The sequence below is a fragment of the Scyliorhinus torazame genome, chromosome 6 (genome assembly GCF_047496885.1).
Source record: "Scyliorhinus torazame isolate Kashiwa2021f chromosome 6, sScyTor2.1, whole genome shotgun sequence".
NCBI lineage: Eukaryota > Metazoa > Chordata > Chondrichthyes > Carcharhiniformes > Scyliorhinidae > Scyliorhinus > Scyliorhinus torazame.
The window spans coordinates 311056902-311081499 of record NC_092712.1 but is presented as its reverse complement, the minus strand read 5'-3'; the positions used below and the strand labels follow the sequence as shown (position 1 = coordinate 311081499).

Here is a 24598-nt window from a genome sequence, read left to right as displayed (position 1 = left end):
CGGGTTTGGTGGTGGTTGGGCGCGGTGAGTCTGGTCACTCTTCCCACTGGCAGGATGTGCAAACTCCATTCCTTTCTATCTCATCAATGCTCATTAAAATAGTGGCCCGTCGGCATCCCAACAGGTCTTTCAAATTTGCATCACTCCGGCAGGAATTTCATCTGTGTCAAAGCCAATTGCTAATGATTGGCGTACACAAGGCGGTCCCCAGACTTTGAGGTGAGGGTAAAACCTCTGCCATTGTGCTGTGCTGCTCACCACTCTGCCGGGGCAGACCAGTTCCTGCCTCCATCCCCATGCGGAACTGCTCTTCATGGACAGCATCGTGCTCCTGGAGCTATGGACCCTCCTGTGCCAGATCCGTATTGCACCTGGGGTTGGGGAGTAAAGGGCTTTCGCTCCCCCCAGTGCCACACACCTGTGTCTTTCTGGACAGCCACTGTGCTTCAGGACTCACACTGCCACCTCAAAAAAGGTCCATAGTTCGACCAGGGGGCGAGTGTAAGGTGAAGCCGTGGTGGTGGTGGTGGTGGGGGGTGCCTAATGAAGACAAGGGGGGCCAATTGGAAAGAGGTCTGTACAAGGAGGGGGAAGAAGGGTGAGGGCTCACAATGCCATGCAGAGGGGCAATAAGCCTGACTTTGGTCATTGGTAAGGTTTTAGGTCCATTATTAAAGATGAGATTGCAGAGTTCTTAGAAATGCATGATAAAATAGGACTGAGTCAGCACGGCTTTGTCAAGGGGAGGCCATGTCTGGCAAATCTGTTAGAGTTCTTTGAGGAGATAACAAGGAAGTTAAGCAAAGGAGAACCAGTGGACGTGATTTATTTAGATTTCCAGGCCTTTGACAAGGTGCCGCGTAGGACGTTGTGAAATAAGTTAAGAGTCCATGGTGTTAAGGGTAAGATCCTGGCATGGATAGAGGATTGACTGACTGGCAGGAGGCAGAGAGTGGGGATAAAGGAGTCTTTTTCAGGATTGCAGCCAGTGACTAGTGGTGTGCCTCAGGGGTCTGTGCTGGGACCACAACTTTTCACAATATATATTAACAATCTTGAAGAAGGAACTGAGGGCATTGTTGCTAAGTTTGCAGATGATACAAAGATATGCAGAGGGACAGGTAGTATTGAGGAAGCAGGGAGACTGCAGATGGACTTGGACAGGCTAGGATACAATGTGGAAAAGTATGAGGTTATGCACTTTGGAAGGAGGAATGGAGACTATTTTCTAAATGGGTAAAGGCTTAGGAAATCAGAAGCACAAAGGGACTTAGGAGTCCTGGTTCAAGATTCTCTTAAGGTTAAAGTCCAGGTTCAGTTGGCAGTTAGGAAGGCAAATGCAATGTTAGCATTTATGTCGAGAGGGCGAGAATAAAAAAGCAGGGATTTACTTCTGAGGCTGTATAAGGCTCTGATCAGACCCCATTTGGAGTATTGTGAGCAGTTTTGGGCCCCGTATCTAAGGAATGATGTGTTGGCCTTGGAAAGGGTCCAGAGGAGGTTCACAAGAATGATCCCAGTGTCATGGGCCAGAGTTTAGAGAACCCCAAAGTGTATCATAGAGTTCACCTGACCCACAACTTTTAATAGATTGTGGTATGGGGAGCACACGGCCCACTCTACAGGTGTGGTACAGCAGAAATCGAAAAGTATTTTTTAAAGCAAAACAATGTTTATTCTATTAACTCAAGTTAACCTTTTTAAAATAAACAGTGAACATCTTAGCAACCATTAATTCAAATACAACCCCCCAAGAATACAACACTAAGTAATCCTTGATAACTTCCCAAACAACATCCAGAAGACAGAAGAAACACCTTTTAACAGAAGCACATTAGGTTTACATTCACTACTGAGAACATTTATAATTCTGAATTTACCAAATGATCAAGAGATAGTCTTTTCATGGCAGAGAGATCAACAGTACACCTGCTCTGTCTGGCTTCAGCTCCAACACTGAAAACGAAACTAAAACACACCCTGCAGCAAACAGCCTAAAACAAAAGTAAAAAGCGGACAGACAGCCCAGCTCCCCCCACTCTCTGACATCACTGCAGTAGTAAACACCCATTTCTTAAAGGTACTCTCACTACAGATATTTATATACACACCCATTTATAAACACTCATTTCTTAAAGGTACTCTCACATGATACCTGGAATGAAGAGCTTGTCATATGAGGAGCGGTTAAAGACTCTGGGTCAGTACTTGTTGGAGTTTAGAAGGATGAGGGGGGATCTTATTGAAACTTGCAGGATACTGAGAGGTCTAGATGTAGTGGACATGGAGAGGATGTTTCCATTAGTAGGAAAAACTAAAACCCAAGGGCACAGCCTCAGACTGAAGGGACGATCCTTTAAAACTGAGGTGAGGAGGAATTTCTTCAGCCAGAAGTGGATACTGTGGAACTCTTTGCCACAGACGACTTAGGAGGCAAAATCACTGAGTGTCTTTAAGACAGAGATAGGTTTTTGATTAATAAGGGATTATAGGGAGAAGGCAGGATAATGGGGATGAGAAACACACCAGCCATGCTTGAATGGCGGAGCAGGCTCGATGGGCCAAATGGCCCAAATTCTGCTCCAGTGTCTTATGGTCTTATGGACACGGGGAGAATGTGCAAACTCCACAGGAACGGGGCGGGATTGAACCCGGGCCTTTGGCGCCTTGAGGCAGTGCTAACCACTGTGCCGCCAATGGTTTGGCAATTCTTAGCAGGCATTAATGAACAGCAAAACATTTTTAACACAAGGGACTATGGTGGAATCCACTTGAACCCATTTTCCACCTTTAAAATGCTATTCCCAAACTTTCTGGTCGCGGCTTCTGCCTGCCAAATCCAAACTGATCTGAATTGCACATGTCAAAGTTAGAAACAGTAGCATCGGAGCTCTTGGTTTCCTGGATTTGCATTGTGAATCCCCCGTTATTAAAGCTGGAATCAGGCGATGCAGATAAACCTGCAAAGTTCGTGACAGGCAATTTCCAAATGCAGATTTTTAAAGCGAGGAAATGCTTCTTCCAGTGGTATTTTACTGTTCTGCACACTGCCACCTGCAAATGCTTCTGTCTGTTTCGGACCATTTGCAGATTTTTGGACTCGTGTCCCCATTATTCAGTCAATGTTTCTCACGAGCAGACATGGCACTTGCCAAGGGCATACATACCATGTATGTCAGCATCGTGCATGGGGAATAGTACCACTGGATGGTGCAAAGCAGCATCATGACATGCCTGTACCAAGTTACAAAGAAATGAAACTCAAGAGGAGTTCTGTGACAAATCTATTCTGCCACATCACTGGTGAACATTCCACTACTAAGCTGCACTGCTAACCAAGATAGTCATGCAGTCTTGATAAGACAAATAGCTTATTCTATTCTTTGGTCATAACTGCATTGATGGGAAAGTTTTGAGGATAGAGGAGGCGGTGGTGCACTGGTATTGACAATGGGCTAGTAATCCAGAGGCGAATGTAACACTCTGGGGACCCGGGTCCTAATCCCACCATGGCAAATGGTGGAATTTGAATTTTATAAAAATCTGGAATTAATAATCTAATGATGACCATAAAACCATTGTCAATTGTTGTAAAAACTCATCTGGTTCACTCATGACCTCTGGGGAAGTACAAACATCAATCTGGCGTAGTGACACTCATGGAATCAAAGCTTGCAGATAACGTCCCAGACACCACCATCACTATCCCTGGGTATGTCCTGTCTCACCAGCAGGGCAGAGCCAGCAGGGATGGTGGCGCAGTGGTATACAGTTGGGAAGGAGTTGCCCAGGGGGTCCTCAACATCGACTCTGGGCCCCCTGGTGTCTCATTGCATCAGGTCAAACACTGGCAAGGAAACCTCCTGCTGATTACCATGTACCACCCTCTCTCAGCTGATTAATCAGTATTCCTTCAAGTTGAACACCACTTGGCGGAACCACCGAGGGTGGCAAGAGTGCAGAATGTACGCTACTCGGGAACTTCAATATTCATCACCAAGAGTGGCTCAGTAGTATCAGTACAGCTGGCCGAGTCCGAAAGGGCACAGATGCTACACTGGGTGTGCAGTAGATGATGAAGGGACCAACAAGAGGGAAAAACCTACTTGACCTCACTCTCACCAACCTGCCTACTGCAGATGTATTTGTCCACGACAGTATCTGTAGGAGTGACCATCGCACAATCCTTGTGGAGACAAAGTCCTGACTTCACATTGAGGATACCCTCCACCATTTGTGTGGCACTGCCATTGTGCTTAATGGGATAGACTTTGAACAGATCTAGCAACTCAAGACTGGGCATCCATAATGCGCAGTGGGCCCATCAGCAGCAGCAGAATTGTACTCAACCATAATCTGTAACCTCAAAGCCCAGCATATCCCCCACTCTACTATAACCACCAACTAGGGGATCAATCCTTGCTCAATAAAAAGTGCAGGAGGACATGGCAGGAGCAATACCAGGCATACCTAACAATGAGATTTCAATGTGGTGAAGCTACAACACAGGACTACTTGCGTACCAAACAGCATAAGCAGCAAGCAGAACTAAACAATTCCACAACCAACTGATCAGATCTAAGCTGTTCAGTCCAGCCACATTTAGTCGTGAATGGTGGTGCACAATTAAACGACTCACTGAAGGAGCAGGCTCCACAAATATAACTCATCCTCAATGATGGGCAGGCCCAGTACTCAATACAAAAGGTATGGCTGAAGCATTTGCAACAATCTTCAGCAAAAGTTCCAAATAGATGATCCATCTCAGCCTGCTCCTGAGGTCCCAGCAGATGTCAGTTTTTAGCCAATTTGATCCACTCCAGGGGATATCAAGAAACAGTTGAAGGCACTGGATACTGCAAAGGCTATAGGCCCTGACAATATTCCGGCAATATTCCTGAAGGCTTGTGTTCTAGAACTTGCCGCATCAAGCTTTTCCAGCAAGCTACAACACTGGGTACATCCAGAAATGTGGAAAATTGCCTAGGTATGCCCTGTACACAGAACGTAGGACAAATCCAACCCAGCCACATACCACCCCATCAATCTACTTTTGATCATCAGCAGAGTGATGGAAGCGGTCATCAACAGTGCTATCAAATGGCACTTGCTTCGCAATAACCTGCTCACTGAGGCTCAGTTTGGGTTCTGCCAGGGCCACTCAGCTCCTGACCTCACATCAGCCTTAGTTCAAACATGGACAAGAGAGTTGAATGCCAGGGGTGAGGTGAGAGTGACTGCCCTTGACATCAAGACTGCATTTGCCTGAGTATGGTATCAAGGAGCACTAGCAAAACTGGAGTCAATGGGAATCAGGGTAAAAACTCTCCATTGGTTGGAGTCATATCTGGAACAATGGAAGATTTAAGTGATTGTTGGAGGTCAGTCTTCTCAGTCCCTGGACATTATTGCAGGAATTCCTCAGGGTAGTATCCTAGGCCCAACAATCTTCAGCTGGTTCATAAGGTCAGAAGTGGGGATGTTCACTGATGACTGCACAATGTTCAGCATCATTCACAGCTCCTCAGATATTGAAGCAGTCCATGTCTGGATGTAGCAAGATCTGGAGAATATCCAGGCTCGGGCTGACAAGTGGCAAGTAACATGTGCGCCACACAAGTTCCAGGCAATGATTACCTCAAACAAGAGTGAATCTAGACATTACTCCATGACATTTAATCGCATTACCAATACTGATCATCCTACCATCAAAGTCCTGAGGATTGCCATTGACCAGAAACTGAACTGGACTAGCCATATAAATAATGTGGGTACAAGAGCAGGTTAGAGTCTAGAAACCCTGTGGATTCCTGGGTCCTCTGAAAACCTCCCACCTGACTGAAGCCAATCACTGTCTGTTGCTGGGTAGAATACGGTCTTTGGCCAATCCACTGGCCACCAGCCGACCAATCTAACCAAATCCCTCCGATCTCTCAGGTGCCAGAAAGTTTTCTGTTAAAATCTAAATCTCCACAAGCACAGTGTATTATTGTCCAACCTCTAGAGTTCCTCACTTCCTCTGCTCGTCTTAAAGGTATACATCGATTAAATATCCATGGATCAAAATGACGACGACAAAGGAAAAGAAATGGGAAATAAGGGAATCAGCAGGAAGGGTCCTTACAGGGGTAAGTAAGATGTAAAATTCAATAGAATTAATACGTTTTGACACCATTCCAAGTTAAATTATGAATGCAGAGCAAGGGGATATAGATGCAAAATGAAAAGAAGACTTGATGCCAAGAATCATGATCAATTCTTGGAATGAAGGGCAAATCTCTGGAATCATGCAAAAGGCAGCTTGATATTGATTAGCTCAAGAAATTAGATAGACAGAATGGACTCCCGGATCTGTGTTTTGTTACAAGCTTTGTGACGAGTGCAGTAGAAATGGACCGGAGTACTCCTAGGACAAAGGCCTTATCTTGAAGACTGTTCTCTTTGAGCCTCTGAAACAATCTAAAACAATCTTTGGAGAAAGCAAACTGAAGCTGCTTTGTCTATCATCCAATTTAACAGGAGCTTTAAATAAATTATTTTAGTGTGGAAAATTACAGTAAGTCTGCTGTAAGCACAAATGGAGCTAATTGAATAATGAGTAGACAGTGTGGTGCCAGTACTGCTCTGTTTTTACCTCTGTGTAACTTTGGTTCACAGTATGAAAATAATGCTACGAAGTCTTACAACACCAAGTTAAAGTCCAACAGGTTTGTTTCGATGTCACTAGCTCCTTCCTCAGGTGAATGAAGAGGTATGTTCCAGAAACGTATATATAGACAAATTCAAAGATGCCAAACAATGCTTGGAATGCGAGCATTAGCAGCTGATTAAATCTTTACAGATCCAGAGATGGGGTAACCCCAGGTTAAAGAGGTGTGAATTGTATCAAGCCAGGACAGTCGGTAGGATTTCGCAGGCCAGATGGTGGGGGATGAATGTAATGCGACATGAATCCCAGGTCCCGGTTGAGGCCGCACTCATGTGTGCGGAACATACCTCTTCATTCACCTGAGGAAGGAGCAGCGCTCCGAAAGCTAGTGACATCGAAACAAACCTGTTGGACTTTAACCTGGTGTTGTAAGACTTCGTACTGTGCTCACCCCAGTCCAACGCCGGCATCTCCACATCATGAAAACAATGGGTGATATCACTTCTTATTAAAAGTAACACGGATTGTCAAAAAAATCATAGAGTGTAACAATAAATGTTACGAAAGACAGAAACTTCTTTATTTTTAAAAATTCATTCATTCATGGGATATGTGCGTCGCTGCCTAGGCCAGCATTTATTGCCTATCCTTAATTGCCCTTGAGAAGTGGTGGTGAGCTAACTTGTTGAACCACTGCATACATATGGTGTTGGTACACTCACCGTGCTGTTAGGGAGAGATGATGTGGAGATGCCGGCGTTGGACTGGGATGGGCACAGTAAGAAGTCTTACAACACCAGGTTAAAGTCCAAGAGGTTTGTTCCGAATCACTAGCTTTCGGAGCGCAGCTCCTTCCTCAGGTGCATGGCTCCGAAAGCTAGTGATTCGAAACAAACCTGTTGGACTTTAATCTGGTGTTGTTAGGGAGACAGTTCCAGAATTCTGACCCCCCTCCTAGTGAAGGACCAACAAAATAGTTCCCACGTCAGGTTGGTGAGGGGCTTGGAGGGGAATCTCCACGTGGTGGTGTTCCCAGGTGTCTGTGGTGGAGGGAGTGGAATGTTGAACATGGTGGAAGGAGAGTATGTTTGTGGATAGGGTGCCAATCAACTGGGCTGCTTTGAGCTGGATGGTGTTGAGCTTCCTGAGTGTTGTTGGAGCCGCACTCATCCAGGAAAGGGTAGAGTATTCCATCACACTCCTTGTAAATGGTGGACAGGCTTTGGGGTGTCAGGGGCTGAGAAAAGAAGCTGTGAATTGCTCTCGCACTCTCTCATTTTCTCCAAAAGGATTTCCTGTCTGCTGGTTTCGGAGTCTGCAGAGAAGTCTTGGGATCCTGAAGAATCTACAGTGAAATCCATTACAGACTGAAAGCAATAACACCCAACTGAAGGCCTAAACTAAAAGAAAGATGTACTGGAAGATTTCCATCAGAAACAGAGGGCTGGATTCATGCAGCGATGCATCTTGAGGCAGGATTTACGCCCGGGGAGGAAATCCTACCTCCAATAGCTGCTGGCAAATCGGATGACCAGGGGAGTATTGCAGGGGGCTAGCTGGCAGGACCGGTGAAGGGGTTGAGAGGATTTGGGGGACACGGTTGGTAAGGGGGAAACATGGAGGCGTCAAGAGATTGCAAGGGCTTCCAATTAAAACAGGAACCGCCTAAAGGAGGCCCCCTCCCCTCTTCTTTCCATCTGAAACCTGGGCAGTGTTACCTTTCGGGTTTCCGATTTGTCGTTGGCCTCTGTCCATCACCTGAAACACTGTGGCCAGGATAGGTTAGGCCCTCAAGTAATGACACGCCTCAGTGGGGGTCCGTAAAATTTAAGTGCCGTAAAACTGTCCGTGGTCTCCAGAACTGTAACGATGATTTAGCTATGAGTCAAAGTGCTACAGTGACTCAACAATAACTCTTATCCATTTGGAATTACCGAGAGTAGCATGCCTTTGGGCATCGACCCATCTCCCACCACTTGATGTTGCTTTTAATGCTCCAACGCCTTGTATCACCTTGCTGTTAAGTACATATTGCACTCAAATAAGTATAAACATTTGCATGCATCTAATGTAATTATTTTCCTGGTGTTTCCCTTGTAAAGGTCATGCAGTTTTGGAATTCAGTTGACCTGACAGTGTCTGGACTTGAATTGCTGCTTTTGCATTGTAATTCCCTCCTAATGTGGTAATTGCTACATCTCAGGAAAATGTAATTGAAATATGACTGCAGAGCTCCCATCACTTCTGGACAGTCAGATCTGTTAGGTTTATGTTTGTTACACCTGGACCAGAGGGGTACCAATATCCTGGGGGGGGGAAAATTTGCTAATGCTCTTCGGGAGGGTTTAAATTAGTTCAGCAGGGGCTTGAGAACCTGAATTGTAGCTCCAGTATACAGGAGGTCATGAGTAAGGTTTTAAAGTTGCAGGAGTGTACCGGCAGGCAGGAAGGTGGTTTAAAGTGTGTCTTCTTCAATGCCAGGAGCATCCGGAATAAGGTGGGTGAACTTGCGGCATGGGTTGGTACCTGGGACTTCGATGTTGTGGCCATTTCGGAGACATGGATAGAGCAGGGACAGGAATGGTTGTTGCAGGTGCCGGGGTTTAGATATCATCATAGAATTCACAGTGCAGAAGGAGGCCACCCGGCCCATCGAGTCTGCACCGGCTCTTGGAAAGAGCACCCTACCAAGGTCAACATGTCCACCCTATCCCCACAACCCAGCAACCCTACCCAACACTAAGGGCAATTTTGGACACTAAGGGCAATTTATCACGGCCAATCTACCTAACCCGCACATCTTTGGACTGTGGGAGGAAACCGGAGCACCCGGAGGAAACCCACGCACACACGGGGAGGACGTGCAGACTCCGCACAGACAGTGACCCAAGCCGGAATCGAACCTGGGACCCTGGAGCTGTGAAGCAATTGTGCTATCCCCAATGCTACCGTGCTGCCCGTATTTCAGTAAGCGCAGGGAAGGTGGTAAAAGAGGGGGAGGAGTGGCATTGTTAGTCAAGGACAGTATTACGGTGGCAGAAAGGACGTTTGATGAGAACTCGTCGATTGAGGACTCGTCGATTGAGGTAGTATGGGCTGAAGTTAGAAACAGGAAAGGAGAGGTCACCCTGTTAGGGGTTTTCTATAGGCCTCCGAAAAGTTCCAGAGATGTAGAGGAAATGATTGCAAAGATGATTCTGGATAGGAGCGAAAGCAACAGGGTAGTTGTTATGGGGGACTTTAACTTTCCAAATATTGACTGGAAACGCTATAGTTCGAGTACTTTAGATGGGTCCGTTTTTGTCCAATGTGTGCAGGAGGGTTTCCTGACACAGTATGTAGATAGGCCAACGAGAGGCGAGGCCGTATTGGATTTGGTACTGGGTAATGAACCAGGACAGGTGTTAGATTTGGAGGTAGGTGAGCACTTTGGTGATAGTGACCACAATTCGATTATGTTTACTTTAGTGATGGAAAGGGATAGGTATATACCGCAGGGCAAGAGTTATATCTGGGGGAAAGGCAATTATGATGCGATGAGGCAAGACATAGGATGCATCAGATGGAGAGGAAAACTGCAGGTGATGGGCACGATGGAAATGTGGAGCTTGTTCAAGGAACAGCTACTGCATGTCCTTGATAAGTATGTACCTGTCAGGCAGGGAGGAAGTGGTCGAGCAAGGGAACCGTGGTTTACTAAGGCAGTCGAAACACTTGTCAAGAGGAAGGAGGCTTATGTAATGATGAGACATGAAGGTTCAGTCACGGCGCTCGAGAGTTACAAGTTAGCTAGGAAGGACCTAAAGAGAGAGCTAAGAAGAGCCAGGAGGGGACATGAGAAGTCTTTGGCAGGTAGAATCAAGGATAATCCTAAAGCTTTCTATGGATATGTCAGGAATAAAAGAATGACTAGGGTAAGAGTAGAGCCAGTCAAGGACAGTAGTGGGAAGTTGTGCTTGGAGTCCGACGAGATAGGAGAGGTGCTAAATGAATATTTTTCGTCAGTATTCACACAGGAAAAAGACAATGTTGTCGAGGAGAATACTGAGATGCAGGCTACTAGACTAGAAGGGCTTGAGGTTCATAAGGAGGAGGTGTTAACAATTCTGGAAAGGGTGAAAATAGGTAAGTCCCCTGGGCCGGATGGGATTTATCCTAGGATTCTCTGGGAAGCTAGGGAGGAGATTGCTGAGCCTTTGGCTTTGATCTTTAAGTCATCTTTGTCAACATGAATAGTGCCAGAAGACTGGAGGATAGCAAATGTTGTCCCCTTGTTCAAGAAGGGGAGTAGAGACAACCCCGGTAACTCTAGACCAGTGAGCCTTACTTCTGTTGTGGGCAAAATCTTGGAAAGGTTTATAAGAGATAGGGTGTATAATCATCTGGAAAGGAATAATTTGAATAGACATAGTCAACACGGTTTCGTGAAGGGTAGGTTGTGCCTCACAAACCTTATTGAGTTCTTTGAGAAGGTGACCAAACAGGTGGATGAGGGTAAAGCAGTTGATGTGGTGTATATGGATTTCAGTAAAGCATTTGATAAGGTTCCCCATGGTAGGCTACTGCAGAAAATACGGAAGCATGGGATTCAGGGAGATTTAGCAGTTTGGATCAGAAATTGGCTAGCTGGAAGAAGACAAAGGGTGGTGGTTGATGGGAAGTGTTCAGACTGGAGTCCAGTTACTAATGGTGTACCACAAGGATCTGTTTTGGGGCCACTGCTGTTTGTCATTTTTATAAATGACCTGGAGGAGGGCGTAGAAGGATGGATGAGTAAATTTGCAGATGACACTAAAGTCGGTGGAGTTGTGGACAATGCGGAAGGATGTTACAAGTTACAGAGGAACATAGATAAGCTGCAGCGCTGGGCTGAGAGGTGGCAAATGGAGTTTAATGCAGAAAAGTGTGAGGTGATTCATTTTGGAAGGAATAACAGGAAGACTGAGTACTGGGCTAATGGTAAGATTCTTGGCAGTGTGGATGAGCAGAGAGATCTCGGTGTCCATGTATATAGATCCCTGAAAGTTGCCACTCAGGTTGAGAGGGTTGTTAAGAAGGAGTACGGTGTGTTAGCTTTTATTGGTAGAGGGATTGAGTTTCGGAGCCATGAGGTCATGTTGCAGCTGTACAAAACTCTGGTGCGGCCGCATTTGGAGTATTGCGTGCAATTCTGGTCGCCGCATTAAAGGAAGGATGTGGAAGCATTGGAAAGGGTGCAGAGGAGATTTACCAGAATGTTGCCTGGTATGGAGGGAAGATCTTATGAGGAAAGGCTGAGGGACTTGAGGCTGTTTTCGTTAGAGAGAAGAAGGTTAAGAGGTGACTTAATTGAGGCATACACGATGATCAGAGGATTGGATAGGGTGGACAGTGAGAGCCTTTTTCCTCGGATGGTGATGTCTAGCACGAGGGGACATAGCTTTAAATTGAGGGGAGATAGATATAAGACAGATGTCAGAGGTAGGTTCCTTACTCAGAGAGTAGTAAGGGTGTGGAATGCCCTGCCTGCAACAGTAGTGGACTCGCCAACACTAAGGACATTCAAATGGTCATTGGATAGACATATGGACGATAAGGGAATAGTGTAGATGGGCTTTAGAGTGGTTTCACAGGTCGGCGCAACATCGAGGGCCGAAGGGCCTGTACTACGCTGTAATGTTCTATGTTCTAGATATTGTAACCTTTACATTTAGGTGAAAATACACACGTTTAACAATTTTCTATCCATCTGATGATACAAAGCATTCAGAGTAAGGATGGGATGGCAGGCCGGGCAAGACATCTTTTCGAAACTCTCCCTCGCCTGTGCAACCCAAACTTCCTTTGTGCCCATTCACATGCACAATTAGGCTGCCACTCTAACCTTAACCATTGCTTCAGCCTCTTTATTTTTCTCTTGGCCACTTAGACACGGGGATGACGTGCAGATTCTGCACAGACAGTGACACAAGCTGGGAGTTGAACCCAGGTCCTTGGCGCTGTGAAGCAACAGGCGGCATGGGTCACGAAGGTCGGCTGGCGTGGGTCGCGAAGGATGGTGGTTTGTAAAAATGGATACCGGGCAAAAAAGTTTGAAAAACACTGCTCGATGTGATGGGTACTATATGCAATCGGTTCTGGTGATCAGTGGCTCAGCCAGCAGTTTTGTTTGAACTTTTACACTGCTTATTTGCACAGGTTCTATCATATCTCACCTATAAATTACAAATCTGAAAGCATCCATGAGATTGTATTGCAGTAGTTATATAGGGAGTGATTATCTGGTCTCACTCACCCCAAGACCAGAAATTCCTGCGCAAGGTCAACTGAAGACATTTAACAGTCCGTCAAATTGTCCGATCCGTATGCAACGATTCCTGAGAACGTAAAATTTACCCCATATTGTTTATATGGATAATAGAATTAGGAATTCAACCTCTGGCACTGGTTTACAGCTGCTGAACACATACTAGGAAGTTCCCAGTCAACCACTAGCTGATAAAAATGAACATTTCCATGCAATCACAACCAAGCAATGGCACTCACTGCCCCGACATGACTTCCTAGCTAGATCCAAACTTCATGTTGAAAAGGAAGAAGAGAGATGGAAGAGAAAAAACAAAATCAACCGACAAAGGTCCCTTTTATTATTCCAGTGTAGCTACAATTTTTAGAACTGTTCCGGGAACTACATCGCTATGAAGCAAAGTGAAACTTGTACTTGGTCAACAGGCCACTTGACCCTCTGCTACATTGCTAAATCACTGGATTGGCATTCAGAACTGTTGCTTGGAAATATGTGACCTAATTCCAAGGAATGTCCCAAATTACTCTGGGTCACAACTTAAACAGAGCAAAGTTTGATTTACAGGAACCCAGCTGGACATGTAGGGTGCGTGAATGTTAATTTTCAAGTTTAAGAAAAAGGTTTTGATTTTTTTTTTTGTAGTAACACTTTTAGATTTTGTTTCTTAATTTAGAGTACCCAATTCATTTTTTCTAATTATTAGGCAATTTAGCGTGGCCAATCCACCTACCCTGCACATCTTTGGGTTGTGGGAGCGAAACCCAAAGACACTGGGAGAATGTGCAAAGTCCACATGGACCCAGAGCCGGGATCGAACCCGGGACCTCGGTGGTGCGAGGCAGCAGTGCTAACCACTGTGCCACCGTGCTGCCCTAAAAGTTTAGATTTTTACTCCAATTCCAAACCATAATAAAGGTAACTTAAAAAAATTTATTTGTTCACAGGATGTGGGACGCGCTGACTAGGTGAGCATTTATTGCCCATCCCTAAGTGCCCTTGAGAAAGGGAGTTCCAGGCCTTTTAACCCAGCGACAGTGGAGGAATGAGGGTATGTTTCCAAGTCAGGAGGTGTGTGGCATGGAGTGGAATTTGCAGGTGGTGGTGTTCCCATGCATCTGCTGCCTGTGTCCTTCTCGGTGGTAGAGGTCATAGGTTTGGAAGTTTTGTTGAACAAGACTTGGTGAGTTACTGCAGTGCATCCAGTAGATGAAGGGCACATCCGTCACTGTGCATCAGTGGTGGAGGTTGTTAAAGATTGGGGGATAGGATACCAACCAAACAGCTGCTTTGTCCTGAATGCTTTGTTGAGTGTCTTGAGTGTTATTGCAGCTGTACTCATCCAGGCAATTGGAGAATGTTATTCCTTCACACCCCAGACTTGTGCCTTGCTGATGGTGGACCGGCTTTGGGGAGTCAGGAGGTAAGTTACTCACTGCAGAATTCCCAGCCTCTGACCTGCTCTTGCAGCCACATTATTCTTATGGATGGTCCAGTTCCATTTCTGGTCAATGGTAATCCCTCAAGATGCTGATAGTGGGGGATTCAGTGGTGGTGAAGTCATTAGGCCATTTCATAGAGAATTTAACAGTTTTCAGAGGACATTTATGTTTCCTGACTTAACAAAAGAACTTTGCTGCCCTTCTCAAGGGCAATTAGAAATGGGCAAGAAATGTTAATGAATTCAAAATGAGCAGACCATTTGCGAAAATAAGCATTCAGTGTGTTGTGGAAAGCGCACAGTAAATGTGCATTTCATAACTGTTCAAATAAGAATTCCACACACTTTTCTAAAGAGCTACCAATTTTTAAGGAATGTTTAAACCAAAACTTTCATACAAGTTCTTGTACAGGTTTAAAAGTTTCCTGTGTACTCTGAAGAGTTAACTGCAAATGAAACAAGTGTATAAACATCAAAACTTGTTCCTAGTTTTCCAAATAATTAATACTTGTTGGTACTCATTTTAAAGCCACAGTTGACTTTTGTGAACAAAAGACACATTAAAACACGCAATCGGCAGCAGAAGACCTGCAATGAAATAAGAATGTGAGCACCTTACCTGTAATATCAATTTATTTTTTTCTTCGTTTAAAAAAAATAAATTTAGAGTACCCAATTAATTTTTTCCAATTGAGGGGCAATTTAACGTGGCCAATCCACCTACACTGCACATCTTTGGCTTGTGGGGGTTTGTACATTCTCCCCGTGTTTGCATGGGTTTCGCCCCCACAACCCAAAGACGTGCAAGCTAGGTGGATTGGCCACGCTAAATTGCCCCTTAATTGGAAAAAATTCATTGGGTACTCTAAATTTATTTTTAAAAATACTTCATGGTGACACAGTGGCTAGCACTGCTGCCTCACAGCCAGGGAACCAGGTTTGCTTCTGGTTGGAGCTTCTGACTGTGTGGAGCTTGCACATTCTCCTTGTGTCTGCGTGGGTTTCGTCTGCGTTTAAAAAAAAAAGTAATTTACGGTAGGTGGGTGTCGCTGGTTATACCTGATGAAAACTGGACTATAATCCGTCAGGGTGATGAGCAATCTCAAGGCGTAAAGTGGCACTGGATCAGGTTCCATCAAAATCTGGTCATACCTGAAATTAAAAAAAAAATCTTCAGCAGCTTGAAAATCAGTATTTTCTTCTTTCCCATGTGGTCTACTTGGCTATGTATATATGTCCTTTAAATTGAATGGACAAAAGGGGCTAGATTCTCTGATTTTGAGGCTATGTCCCCACACCGGCGTGGGAACAGTGACATTTTACGCCAGGAAAATGGCGCAAAACGACTACCGATTCCCCGTTTTGCTGGGGACTAGCAAGACAGCAGCGTAGAGCACTCGGCTCTCGCCGCCACTACAGCCCTGAGAGTTGCCGGGTCCGTGGCAGCGCATGCGCACGGTGGCAGACTGCAGCGGCCGCGCCGTGCTACATGGCGGCGGCCGCACGCGGACCCAGCCCGCGAAATACTCCTCACTTCAACCTGCTTGCATGCCCCGAACTAACCCCCAAGTGCCCCTAGCCCTGAATAATCCCCCCCCCCCGCCCGCAGATCGGCCTTTCCTTGACTGGCGGCGCTGGACTGTGTCCGCAGCCGTCACGCCGAGTGAGACCATGAGAGACCCACGCTGTCGGAAACTCGGCCAGTCGGGTGCGGAGCATCGGGGGCGGGCCTCAAGCAATGTCCTTGAGGCGGTCGATACGTGGTGCGGCGTATTCCTAGAGTACGCTGCTTTGGAGGGTGGGGAGCATCACGAAAGAGGCGCCGCTCCCGATTTGGTCAGGAACACGGATTCTCCGGCCAGTCACCGAATGAGATTTCAGCGTCGGCAACCAGAGAATCCAGCCCAAGGTCTCTCCGTGCAGGCAGTTTATATCACAGGTTCCAAAACAGAAAATACTGCACAATTTGACAAGACGGACAGCATCTGTGGAGAGAAAAGGGATGTTGTGTGTGTGTGTGTGGAGGGGTGGGGGGGTGGTGCGGTGAGGCTGGATCGGAGCCAGCGATAGGTGGAGACTGACAAAGATGCCGTGGATAGAAAGACAAAGAGATGTAAATGGAATGATTCAGGCTAAAAGGGTGCTGGTAGTGGCACATTATGTGCTTCTTAGCCTTAATCACCCCTATTTACATTTCCCATGGGCAATGGTGCAGCCTAATATATTACCCCAAATAATTTTATTGTCATGCAATAAAGTACAAAGCAATCCCAATCATGCTATTGGACTTCTATGTTGGCTGTGAACTGGATAGAGGCCAAAACTGGGTTCCTGTTCACAAGTAAATCCAGATTCCTAATCACAGAGTCCAAGACCAGACGAGTGTGGACAGTCTTGTCGCCACCGTGCTGCCCTAGAACTCTTTACTTTATTTATATTTATCCTCTTTTGATGGGGGGAGGGGGAGACCTGTTCCCCCAATGAGTTTTCGAGGGAGTTTTGGATGTGTGGGAGGGGTTTGTGTCTCCTCCGGCGAGTGGCCTGCCACCCATTCTCTCATCTGTTGCACTCGAGTTTCCTTTCAGTCCGCCCACCCCCCCATTCCTAACCCCTCCTTCCTATCCGTTCCCCTTACTATCTGCTCCCCCCCCCACCCTCTAGTTAGTTGCTGTTCGTAAACAGGTCCTCCACAAGGTTTGTGAACTCCTTTCACGTTTCATGGAATCTCTCCAGTCTCAGGAATTCGGCGAGCCACTTCGAGGGCCTGGGTGGCGCTGCCGACTTCCAACCGAGCAGAAGTCTCCGCCTAGCGGTCAGTGAGGCGAAGGCCAGGGCATCCGGCCCCCTCTCTGTGTAGAGCTCTGGGTGCTCTGACACCCTGGGGACCGTCACAGATGGGCACAACTTCATCTCGCCCCCCCACCACCCTGGACATGGTCTCAAAAAAGGCTGCCCAGAACTCCCTGAGTCTGGGGCAGGACCAGAACATGTGGGTGTGGTTGGCCGGGCCTCCCTGACACCTCTTGCACTTATCCTCCACCTCCGAAGAACACGCTCATGCGTGTGCCCTGCGCACCACCTTGAACTGCATCAGGTTTAGCCCGGTGCAAGAGGAGGTAGAGTTGATCTGTGCAGTGCCTCGCGCTCCAGAGTCCTCCCCCTGTCTACATGCCCAGCTTCCTCACGTTCCCCTCCCCCCCATTTCTGTCTGGTCTCGTCCAGTGGGGTCCTGATCTTTTCCATGAGTCGACCGTAAATGTTGCCACATTTGTCGTTCCCTAACCAGTCCAGCCCTATCATTATATCCAAAAGTGTGTGCCTGGGTCTCCGAGGGAACGCTTTTGTCTCCTTGCGGAAAAAGTCACGTAGCCGTAGGTATCGGAGTTCATTCCCTTTTGTGAGTTAAAATTCTCCGAGAGTTCCCCCAGGGTCGCCAGTCTATCGTCCATGTAAATGTCCTTTACTGTCAATGTCCCTCTGTCCTTCCCCATGTCCCATACGTGGCGTCTATCTTCGCCGGTGCGACCCTATGGTTGTTGCAGATGGGGGATCAATGGTAATCTCGGCCGAGCGTGATGTGGCGCCTGAACTGGTTCCAGGGGCAGGATTCTCCCCTACCCGGCGGGGCGGGCCGTACCGGCGCCGAGGAGTGGCGTGAATCACTCCGGCGTCGGGCCGCCCGGATAGTGTGGAATCCTCTGCACCTTCAGGGGCTAGGCCAGTGGGAGGGCTTGGCGCCGCGCCAACTGGCGCCCAAGGGCCTCCGCCGGCCGGCGCGAGTTGGCGCATGCGTGTGAGCGCCACCGTGTGCTGCCGTTATCCCAGCGCATGTGCAGGGGGCTTCTTCTCCGCGCTGGCCATGATGAGGCTATACACAGGCAGGCGCGGGGGCAAAGAGTGCCCCCACGGCACAGTCCCGCCCACGGATCGATGGGCCCCAATCGCGGGCCAGGCCACCGTGGGGGCACCCCCCTGAGGACTCTGCAGGCCGACCGTTGAGCCAGGTCCCGCCGGTTTGATTTACGCCGGCGGGACCGGCTGAAAACGGGCAGTCGCTTGGCCCATCGCGGGCCGGAGTATCGCCGGGTGGGGGGGCGCTGCCAGCGGCCGCCGACTGGCGCGATTCGCACTCCCGCCAAAACCCCGGCGCCAGAGAATTCGGCAGCCAGCGCCGGGGCGGCAGGGCAGGATTCGGCAGCTGGCGGGGGGGGGGGGGGGGTGTCGGAGAATCCCCCCCTGGTCTTTAGTGTGGCCACTACCACCAGGCTCCTGGAGTGTGTGTGCGGGGGGGCCAGGAGTGGTGTGGTAGCCAGCGCTCTGGGAGACTTCCCCGTGCAGGACTCTGTCCGCCTCCGGTTCCCTCAGCCACGCCCTCACCCCTTCCACCTTTGCTGCCAGTGGTAGAATAGAAGCTTTGACAGGGCTCCTATTGCTTAGGTCAAACCTAGAAATGTTCCCTCAGCTGAACCCAAGGGTGGTTGAAAGAGTTTGTAATTGTGTGTAGGAGTGTGTAGAATTCTACATTTGCCATTTGTCATTCTGACCAGGACGACTGAAGTTGGATTGAATTCCCTGCTTGCTAGCAGTCCATTTTGTTTTGAAAATTAAACTAAACTTTCCTTGCCCCAGTAGTAGGACACGCTGCTTTTGGGAGAAAGAAATTCCAGACAGGATTAAAAAAATCAATTTGCAAATGACAAACAGATGTTGTTTGAAAGAAAATCCTGTTTAAGTTAAAAAGATGCAAAGCTCATTGTAGAGTTTAAAATATTGTTGAGTTTAAAATGTTGGAACTTGTACCAAATGTAGTGAGAACAATCAAAACTTGTGAGCGAGTTTTTGTTTCTGATTACAGCATCCACAGTAATTTGCTTTCATCTATAGCTATATATTTCTGTTTTCTTAATTTAATCAATATTTTGATCATTTTTAAGTTAATTGCTGCACATATTTAGTCATTGTTTTAGTACATTTTTCTGCATTTCCTGTATCGGATACTTCAACTGACAAAAATGTTATGCACTGAACTACGTATACATTTGTACTTGTATCTTTTGTTATTATAAAATCATAAATGCCTTAATAAAATGTTTGTTTAAAAAAATAATACTGGCCAATCTCAGCAGGTCTGCCAGCATCTGTGGTAAGAGAAGGGAGCTAACATTTCGAGTCTGGATGATTCTTTGTCAAAGCTGACAAAGCTTTGTCAGCCTTGAACTAACAAAGTTGCTTGCAATGAGCTCCATTCAGGACTACAGGGTCAAGTATTCTTTATCTGTAAATCCGAAAACCAAACACATCCACAAATCATAGAATCCCTGCAGCGCAGAAGTAGGCCATTTGGCCCATCGAGTTTGCGCCAACCCTTCGAAAGAGCATTGTACCTAGCCCCAATGCCCGCTCTGGCCCTGTATCTCCATCCAACCTATGGACACTGAGAGACAATTTAGCATGGCCAATCCACCTAACCTGCACATCTTTGGACTGTGGGAGGAAACCAGAGCACCCAGAGGAAACCCACGCAGACACGGGAGGAAGTGCAAACTCCACTCAGACAGTCATCCGAGGTCGGAATCGAACCAGGGTCTGTGGCACTGTGAGGCAGCAGTGCTAACCACTGCGCCACCGCGCCGCCCCTTTTTGCACTTATTTTTAACCTCATCAACCTTCAGTACTGGAAGTCTGTGACCCGAGCTGACCAATCCAAGACAGCACAAACCTCGCCAACAGCACCCAATCGTTATTATTCATTGGTACATCTTACTTTTCAAGCCATTTTATTTAGTTTAGACTATAGCCAGCCTAGGCTTCAGCCATTGTAATGTAAGTAGGACTGGGCCTACATGCAGTGAAATCCAAATCGGCCCTGTGGGTTTCAGATAAAGGATACTCAATCTGTAGTATTTATCTAATTAAATACATTAATTACATTACTTAAAAGGCAAGAGTCTACAGTTGAACTTCAATCATGAAAGACAAGTTTAATTCTGTGCATCAAATACAAATAATCCTGGTTTACAGCTGGGGTGGGGAGGTGTGGTTTGGAGGAAGGAGAGAGGATGTGGTTGTCTAGCTTTTAATAATTAAGGCCATTTCAAACAGTTATATTTTCTGGATGCTCCTTAACCGGCAGCTATGTGAGAAGGTGGCATTTTACCTCATACAGTATCAGGATTTCAGGGAACTTAACTTCTCACTCGCATAATCAGAACTCCACAGGGTCAGACCTACACTTGCTTTATCATCTTAAAGTCTCTGCAGAATTCACTTTTGAGTCGTGGAAAGTCGTGAAAATAACTGCTAAGCAAAGGCAGGAGTTCAGCTTTGTTTCCAATACAGTGTATGATGAGACCTGTTCCTCACATTGGAACTTTTATGAATATTATTATTAAGATGGAACCCCCTGAAATTGCAGGGGTTAGAGAGTCATAGATGTTTGCAGCATGGAAACAGGCCCTTCGGCCCAGCTTGTCCATGGCGCCCAGTTTCTATCACTAAGCTTGTCCCACTTGCCCGCATTTGGCCCAGATCCCTCTATACCCACCCTGCCCACGTAACTGTCTCACTGCTTTTTAAAGGACAAAATTGTACCCGCCTCTACCACTGCCTCTGGCAGCCCGTTCCAGATGCTCACCACCTTCTGTGTAAAGAAATTTCCCCCCTGGTCTCTTTTGTATCTCTCCCCTCTCACCTTAAACCTATGCCCTTTAGTTCTAGACTCCTCTACCTTTGGGAAAAGATGCTGACTATCTAAGGGAGGAAAGTAAGGTTTTGGGCTAGATTTCTGCTCCCGAGGCAGATAGCTGATGGTGAGGAATTCCCTGGTTCGGCATGCCCAGCTCAGAAGGAAGTGCCCTGAATGGCACAGGGCGGGTGCAGTGTGGCGTCAGACCCTCCCCCCTCAGACGCAGATTAGAGGCAGCCAACAAAGCTGCTTAAGAAGCCCAATTCCATTCTTTGCATTCCATTCAACCCAGTTGTCTAGCTGTCTTGTTGAATATTAAGTCCTTTAGCCATCACACCATCCGCCCATGCCTTATCCATGAAAACACATGCCAAGTTGATGCCTTCCATCCTCTTCCATGGTCACAGAGCTCACATGCCATGGGGAGGCAGTGGCACTGTTGGGGAGGCAGTGGCGTTGTGGTATTGTCACTGGACTAGTAATTCAGAGACCCAGGGTGATGCTCGAGGGACATGGGTTTGAATCCCGCCAGGTCAGATGGTGGAATTTTAATTCATTAAAAATATGGAATTAAAAGTCTAAATGATGACCATGAAACCATTGTCGATTGTCGTAAAAACCCATCTGGTTCACGAATGGCCTTTAGGGAAGGAAATCTGCCGTCCTTACCTGGTCTGGCCTATATGTGACGCCAGACCCACAGCAATGTGGTTGACTCTTAAATGCCTTTAGGGATGGGCATCAAATATTGGCCCTGCAGCGATGCCCACATCCCATGAACGAATAAAAAAAATGCCAACTTGTCAACTTACACCAGCCCACTCACCGAGCCTCTTAACCAGCACTCCTCAGCACTCGGCTGCCCACTTTTATGGGGGCAAAGCGGATCTGGATCCAGCTCCATCCCACACCTGCTCCTCTTGAGGAGCGAATATCCCGCCATTCAATTGAGTCTCTCCTGAGGCTGTCATGGTGAGCCGGGAAATTTCCTGACTCCCGCTACCCGACTCTTGGGAGCACAAATCCGGGCCTCAACTTTCTGGCTCAGAGGCAGGAATGGTACCGACAGTCGGGTTTATTAAGACTCCGGCCGGTGTTTGGTTGGAGGGCGAGTGTTCTGGGGCGGGGTTCTCTGGTCAGCCAGCCGTGTTTCTCGGCGGCGGGCTGTTCGCTGGTGGTGGGATTCTACCCTCCTGCCGCTTGTCAATGGGATTTCCCATTGAAACCACCCCACGCCGCTGTGAAACCGCTGGTGGGGGTGCGCTGCCACAGTGATTTCCTAACCTGTCGTGTAATTTAAAGGGGATGCACGAGCCACCAACTAGTTAAAAAGTGCACCTCCTGCTGGTTTCAATCCAACCACTCTGAAACACATCAGGAATTCCTCCACAATTGATGTCAGTAGACCAACATGGTAGGAAGGAAGATTCCTGTCAGAGCATTTGCACTGGCAGGAAAATGGTTGAAGTGATTTCATAATATTCTTCGATTGAAAACAAGGAATATTTGAAATAAAAAGCATTGCCTTTAAACTGTTTCCCTCTCTTCATTTTTAAGAAAAGTTACAGGAATTTGAAACTTCTATTGCACAGCTTGAATCGTTGACGATTCTAAAATACAGGCAAGTTTATTTTTAATCATCGCAACATATGAACATTTAGCACAATGAGATAAGCTAAATTCCAAAATGGAGCGGTGACTTACTGAGGGAGCAGTGATTCCCGGACGAGGGTTAACAATTTGCTGTTTGCAGTAAGACTCTCCTCTTTCTCTCCTATCAGAGCCTCATGATTTGCCACAAGAGATGTGGTTTCTGACAATAACCGCAAGCTGAAGATCCGCCACTCCACTGAAAAGTCATACACAGACATGAAAGGGTTAAAACTTTTTCATTTAAAAAAAAGCAGAGTTGATGGAAATTTGAATTACTGCTGTGTGTTTCTTCTTTTCTGGCAACCCTTACCATTCTGACTAAGCACGAGGGAAACCAAGGGTGGGAGAATGCAGTCAACAATCTGAAAACCAGAAAGAAGCAGAGATTAAAGGAAAATGTGTGGCGATTTTGACCATTATTAACTCAAAAGCAGCATTTACTAAAATGCAGCATATTACACACATTAGTATTTACTTTGATGTGTCTTTTCTGGCCAATTTCCATCACCATTTCTTCTTCTACTTGAAGGCACTGTCTCTTGCTGTGATGTGATTTCACAGGCATGTGGCACCCTCACCCTAGGTGGTCACTCTTAGTGTGTGAGCTTCCACATCAGTGTCAGCTATGACCATGTGTGCTGGCACAGCACTATCCTGATCTCCTGAGACAGGCTCACTCACACTTTCCAACCGGATAGCCATTAGGAATGACTGATGTTTTCCCTTCCTGCTTCATAGCTGAGGGAGTCAAGGCATCTTGCAGCATCCGACTAGCTTCCCATCCAAAACTAATCGCATACTGCCTGGTCTTGAAACTGGGTGTTGGAGCTTGGCCACTGTCATGATATTCAGGTAAACATCATAGCACAAACATACATACATACTGATGGACAGATCAACGGACCAATCAACACACACACAACACCACAGCCAATCACAGGCAAGAGCATACACCGTACAAAACAGGGAACACGACACTTCCTGGGCATTCCAGCAGGAGATAGCTCAGGGCATAGAGCTCACAGCAAGCCACTCAGACATCCACCATGTGCTGAGTGCCACTACAAGATAGTATTAGGAATAGGTCCACAGATTCTAGAGTTATGATCAAACCTCAGTAACCAGTTTACCACTGTAAATAAATGTTAGTAATAAAACTGAGTTGTACCATTCGCAACCGTGTTGGTTCGTCTGTGTAGCAGAGTACCCAACACATCAGCCACCTGTTCCAGAAACAGCCTGATTTCTACGACCATTAATTTGGATGGAATGTTAGTTTTGCAATTGGGTGACAGGATTAAAAACTACCCCTCTGCTCCTTCAGCAGGGATACTGCAGTAGTTCCAAGCAGACAAAAGGGCAATGGGGTCACCTTCCTTGATTGCAATGTCTTCCCGTGCTATCTTATATGCTTTTCCTTTGATACTGTGTTAATTTTCCATCAACAAGATCAACATCAGACTAACATATTGCAATCGCCTGGGTTCACAGGAAAGGGAGGAGGTAGGAAGACAAAGTCTTATCGATCCTAAATTCAGCTCCTATAAATTACTGGAAAGTATTTGCTTCGTGGTCATTCTTAGGCTTTATATAGTGGTTTAAGTTGCAAAAAACGTTGCAAATAAAATAATCAGCATAAACGTCAGTGGCTCGGTGAAGAAAAAAATTAGGCTTTTGCCTGGATACAGTGCTGCAGGGAAAATCAGACAGGCTACTCAGCATAAGCATGGCACAGCAGAGCGGATAACTATCAGCCTTTTCCTCCTAGAGTTTCTCCAAGTAATTGTGGCTCTGCTCGCCTTTCCCCTCTATCTCTTTTTCACTCTGCTTCCATCTATACAATTCTGCACTACGTTTTTGTGTCTCATCCCATTAGTCCGCATTCCA

General features: G+C 46.7%; 1 protein-coding gene across 5 annotated transcripts in view; it reads right to left on the bottom strand.

Annotated features, from left to right (window-relative positions):
* The window catches only part of ulk4 (unc-51 like kinase 4), a 633709-nt gene that overhangs the window by 269976 nt on the left and 339135 nt on the right, over positions 1-24598 (bottom strand). For all 5 annotated transcript variants that reach the window (XM_072510060.1, XM_072510064.1, XM_072510062.1 and 2 more), the window contains 3 exons: positions 23022-23073; positions 22763-22907; positions 15433-15525 (listed from right to left, as the gene is read on the bottom strand). In XM_072510060.1, the coding sequence (XP_072366161.1) occupies positions 15433-15525; positions 22763-22907; positions 23022-23073 (290 nt within the window). The remainder of the gene's footprint in view (positions 1-15432; positions 15526-22762; positions 22908-23021; positions 23074-24598) is intronic.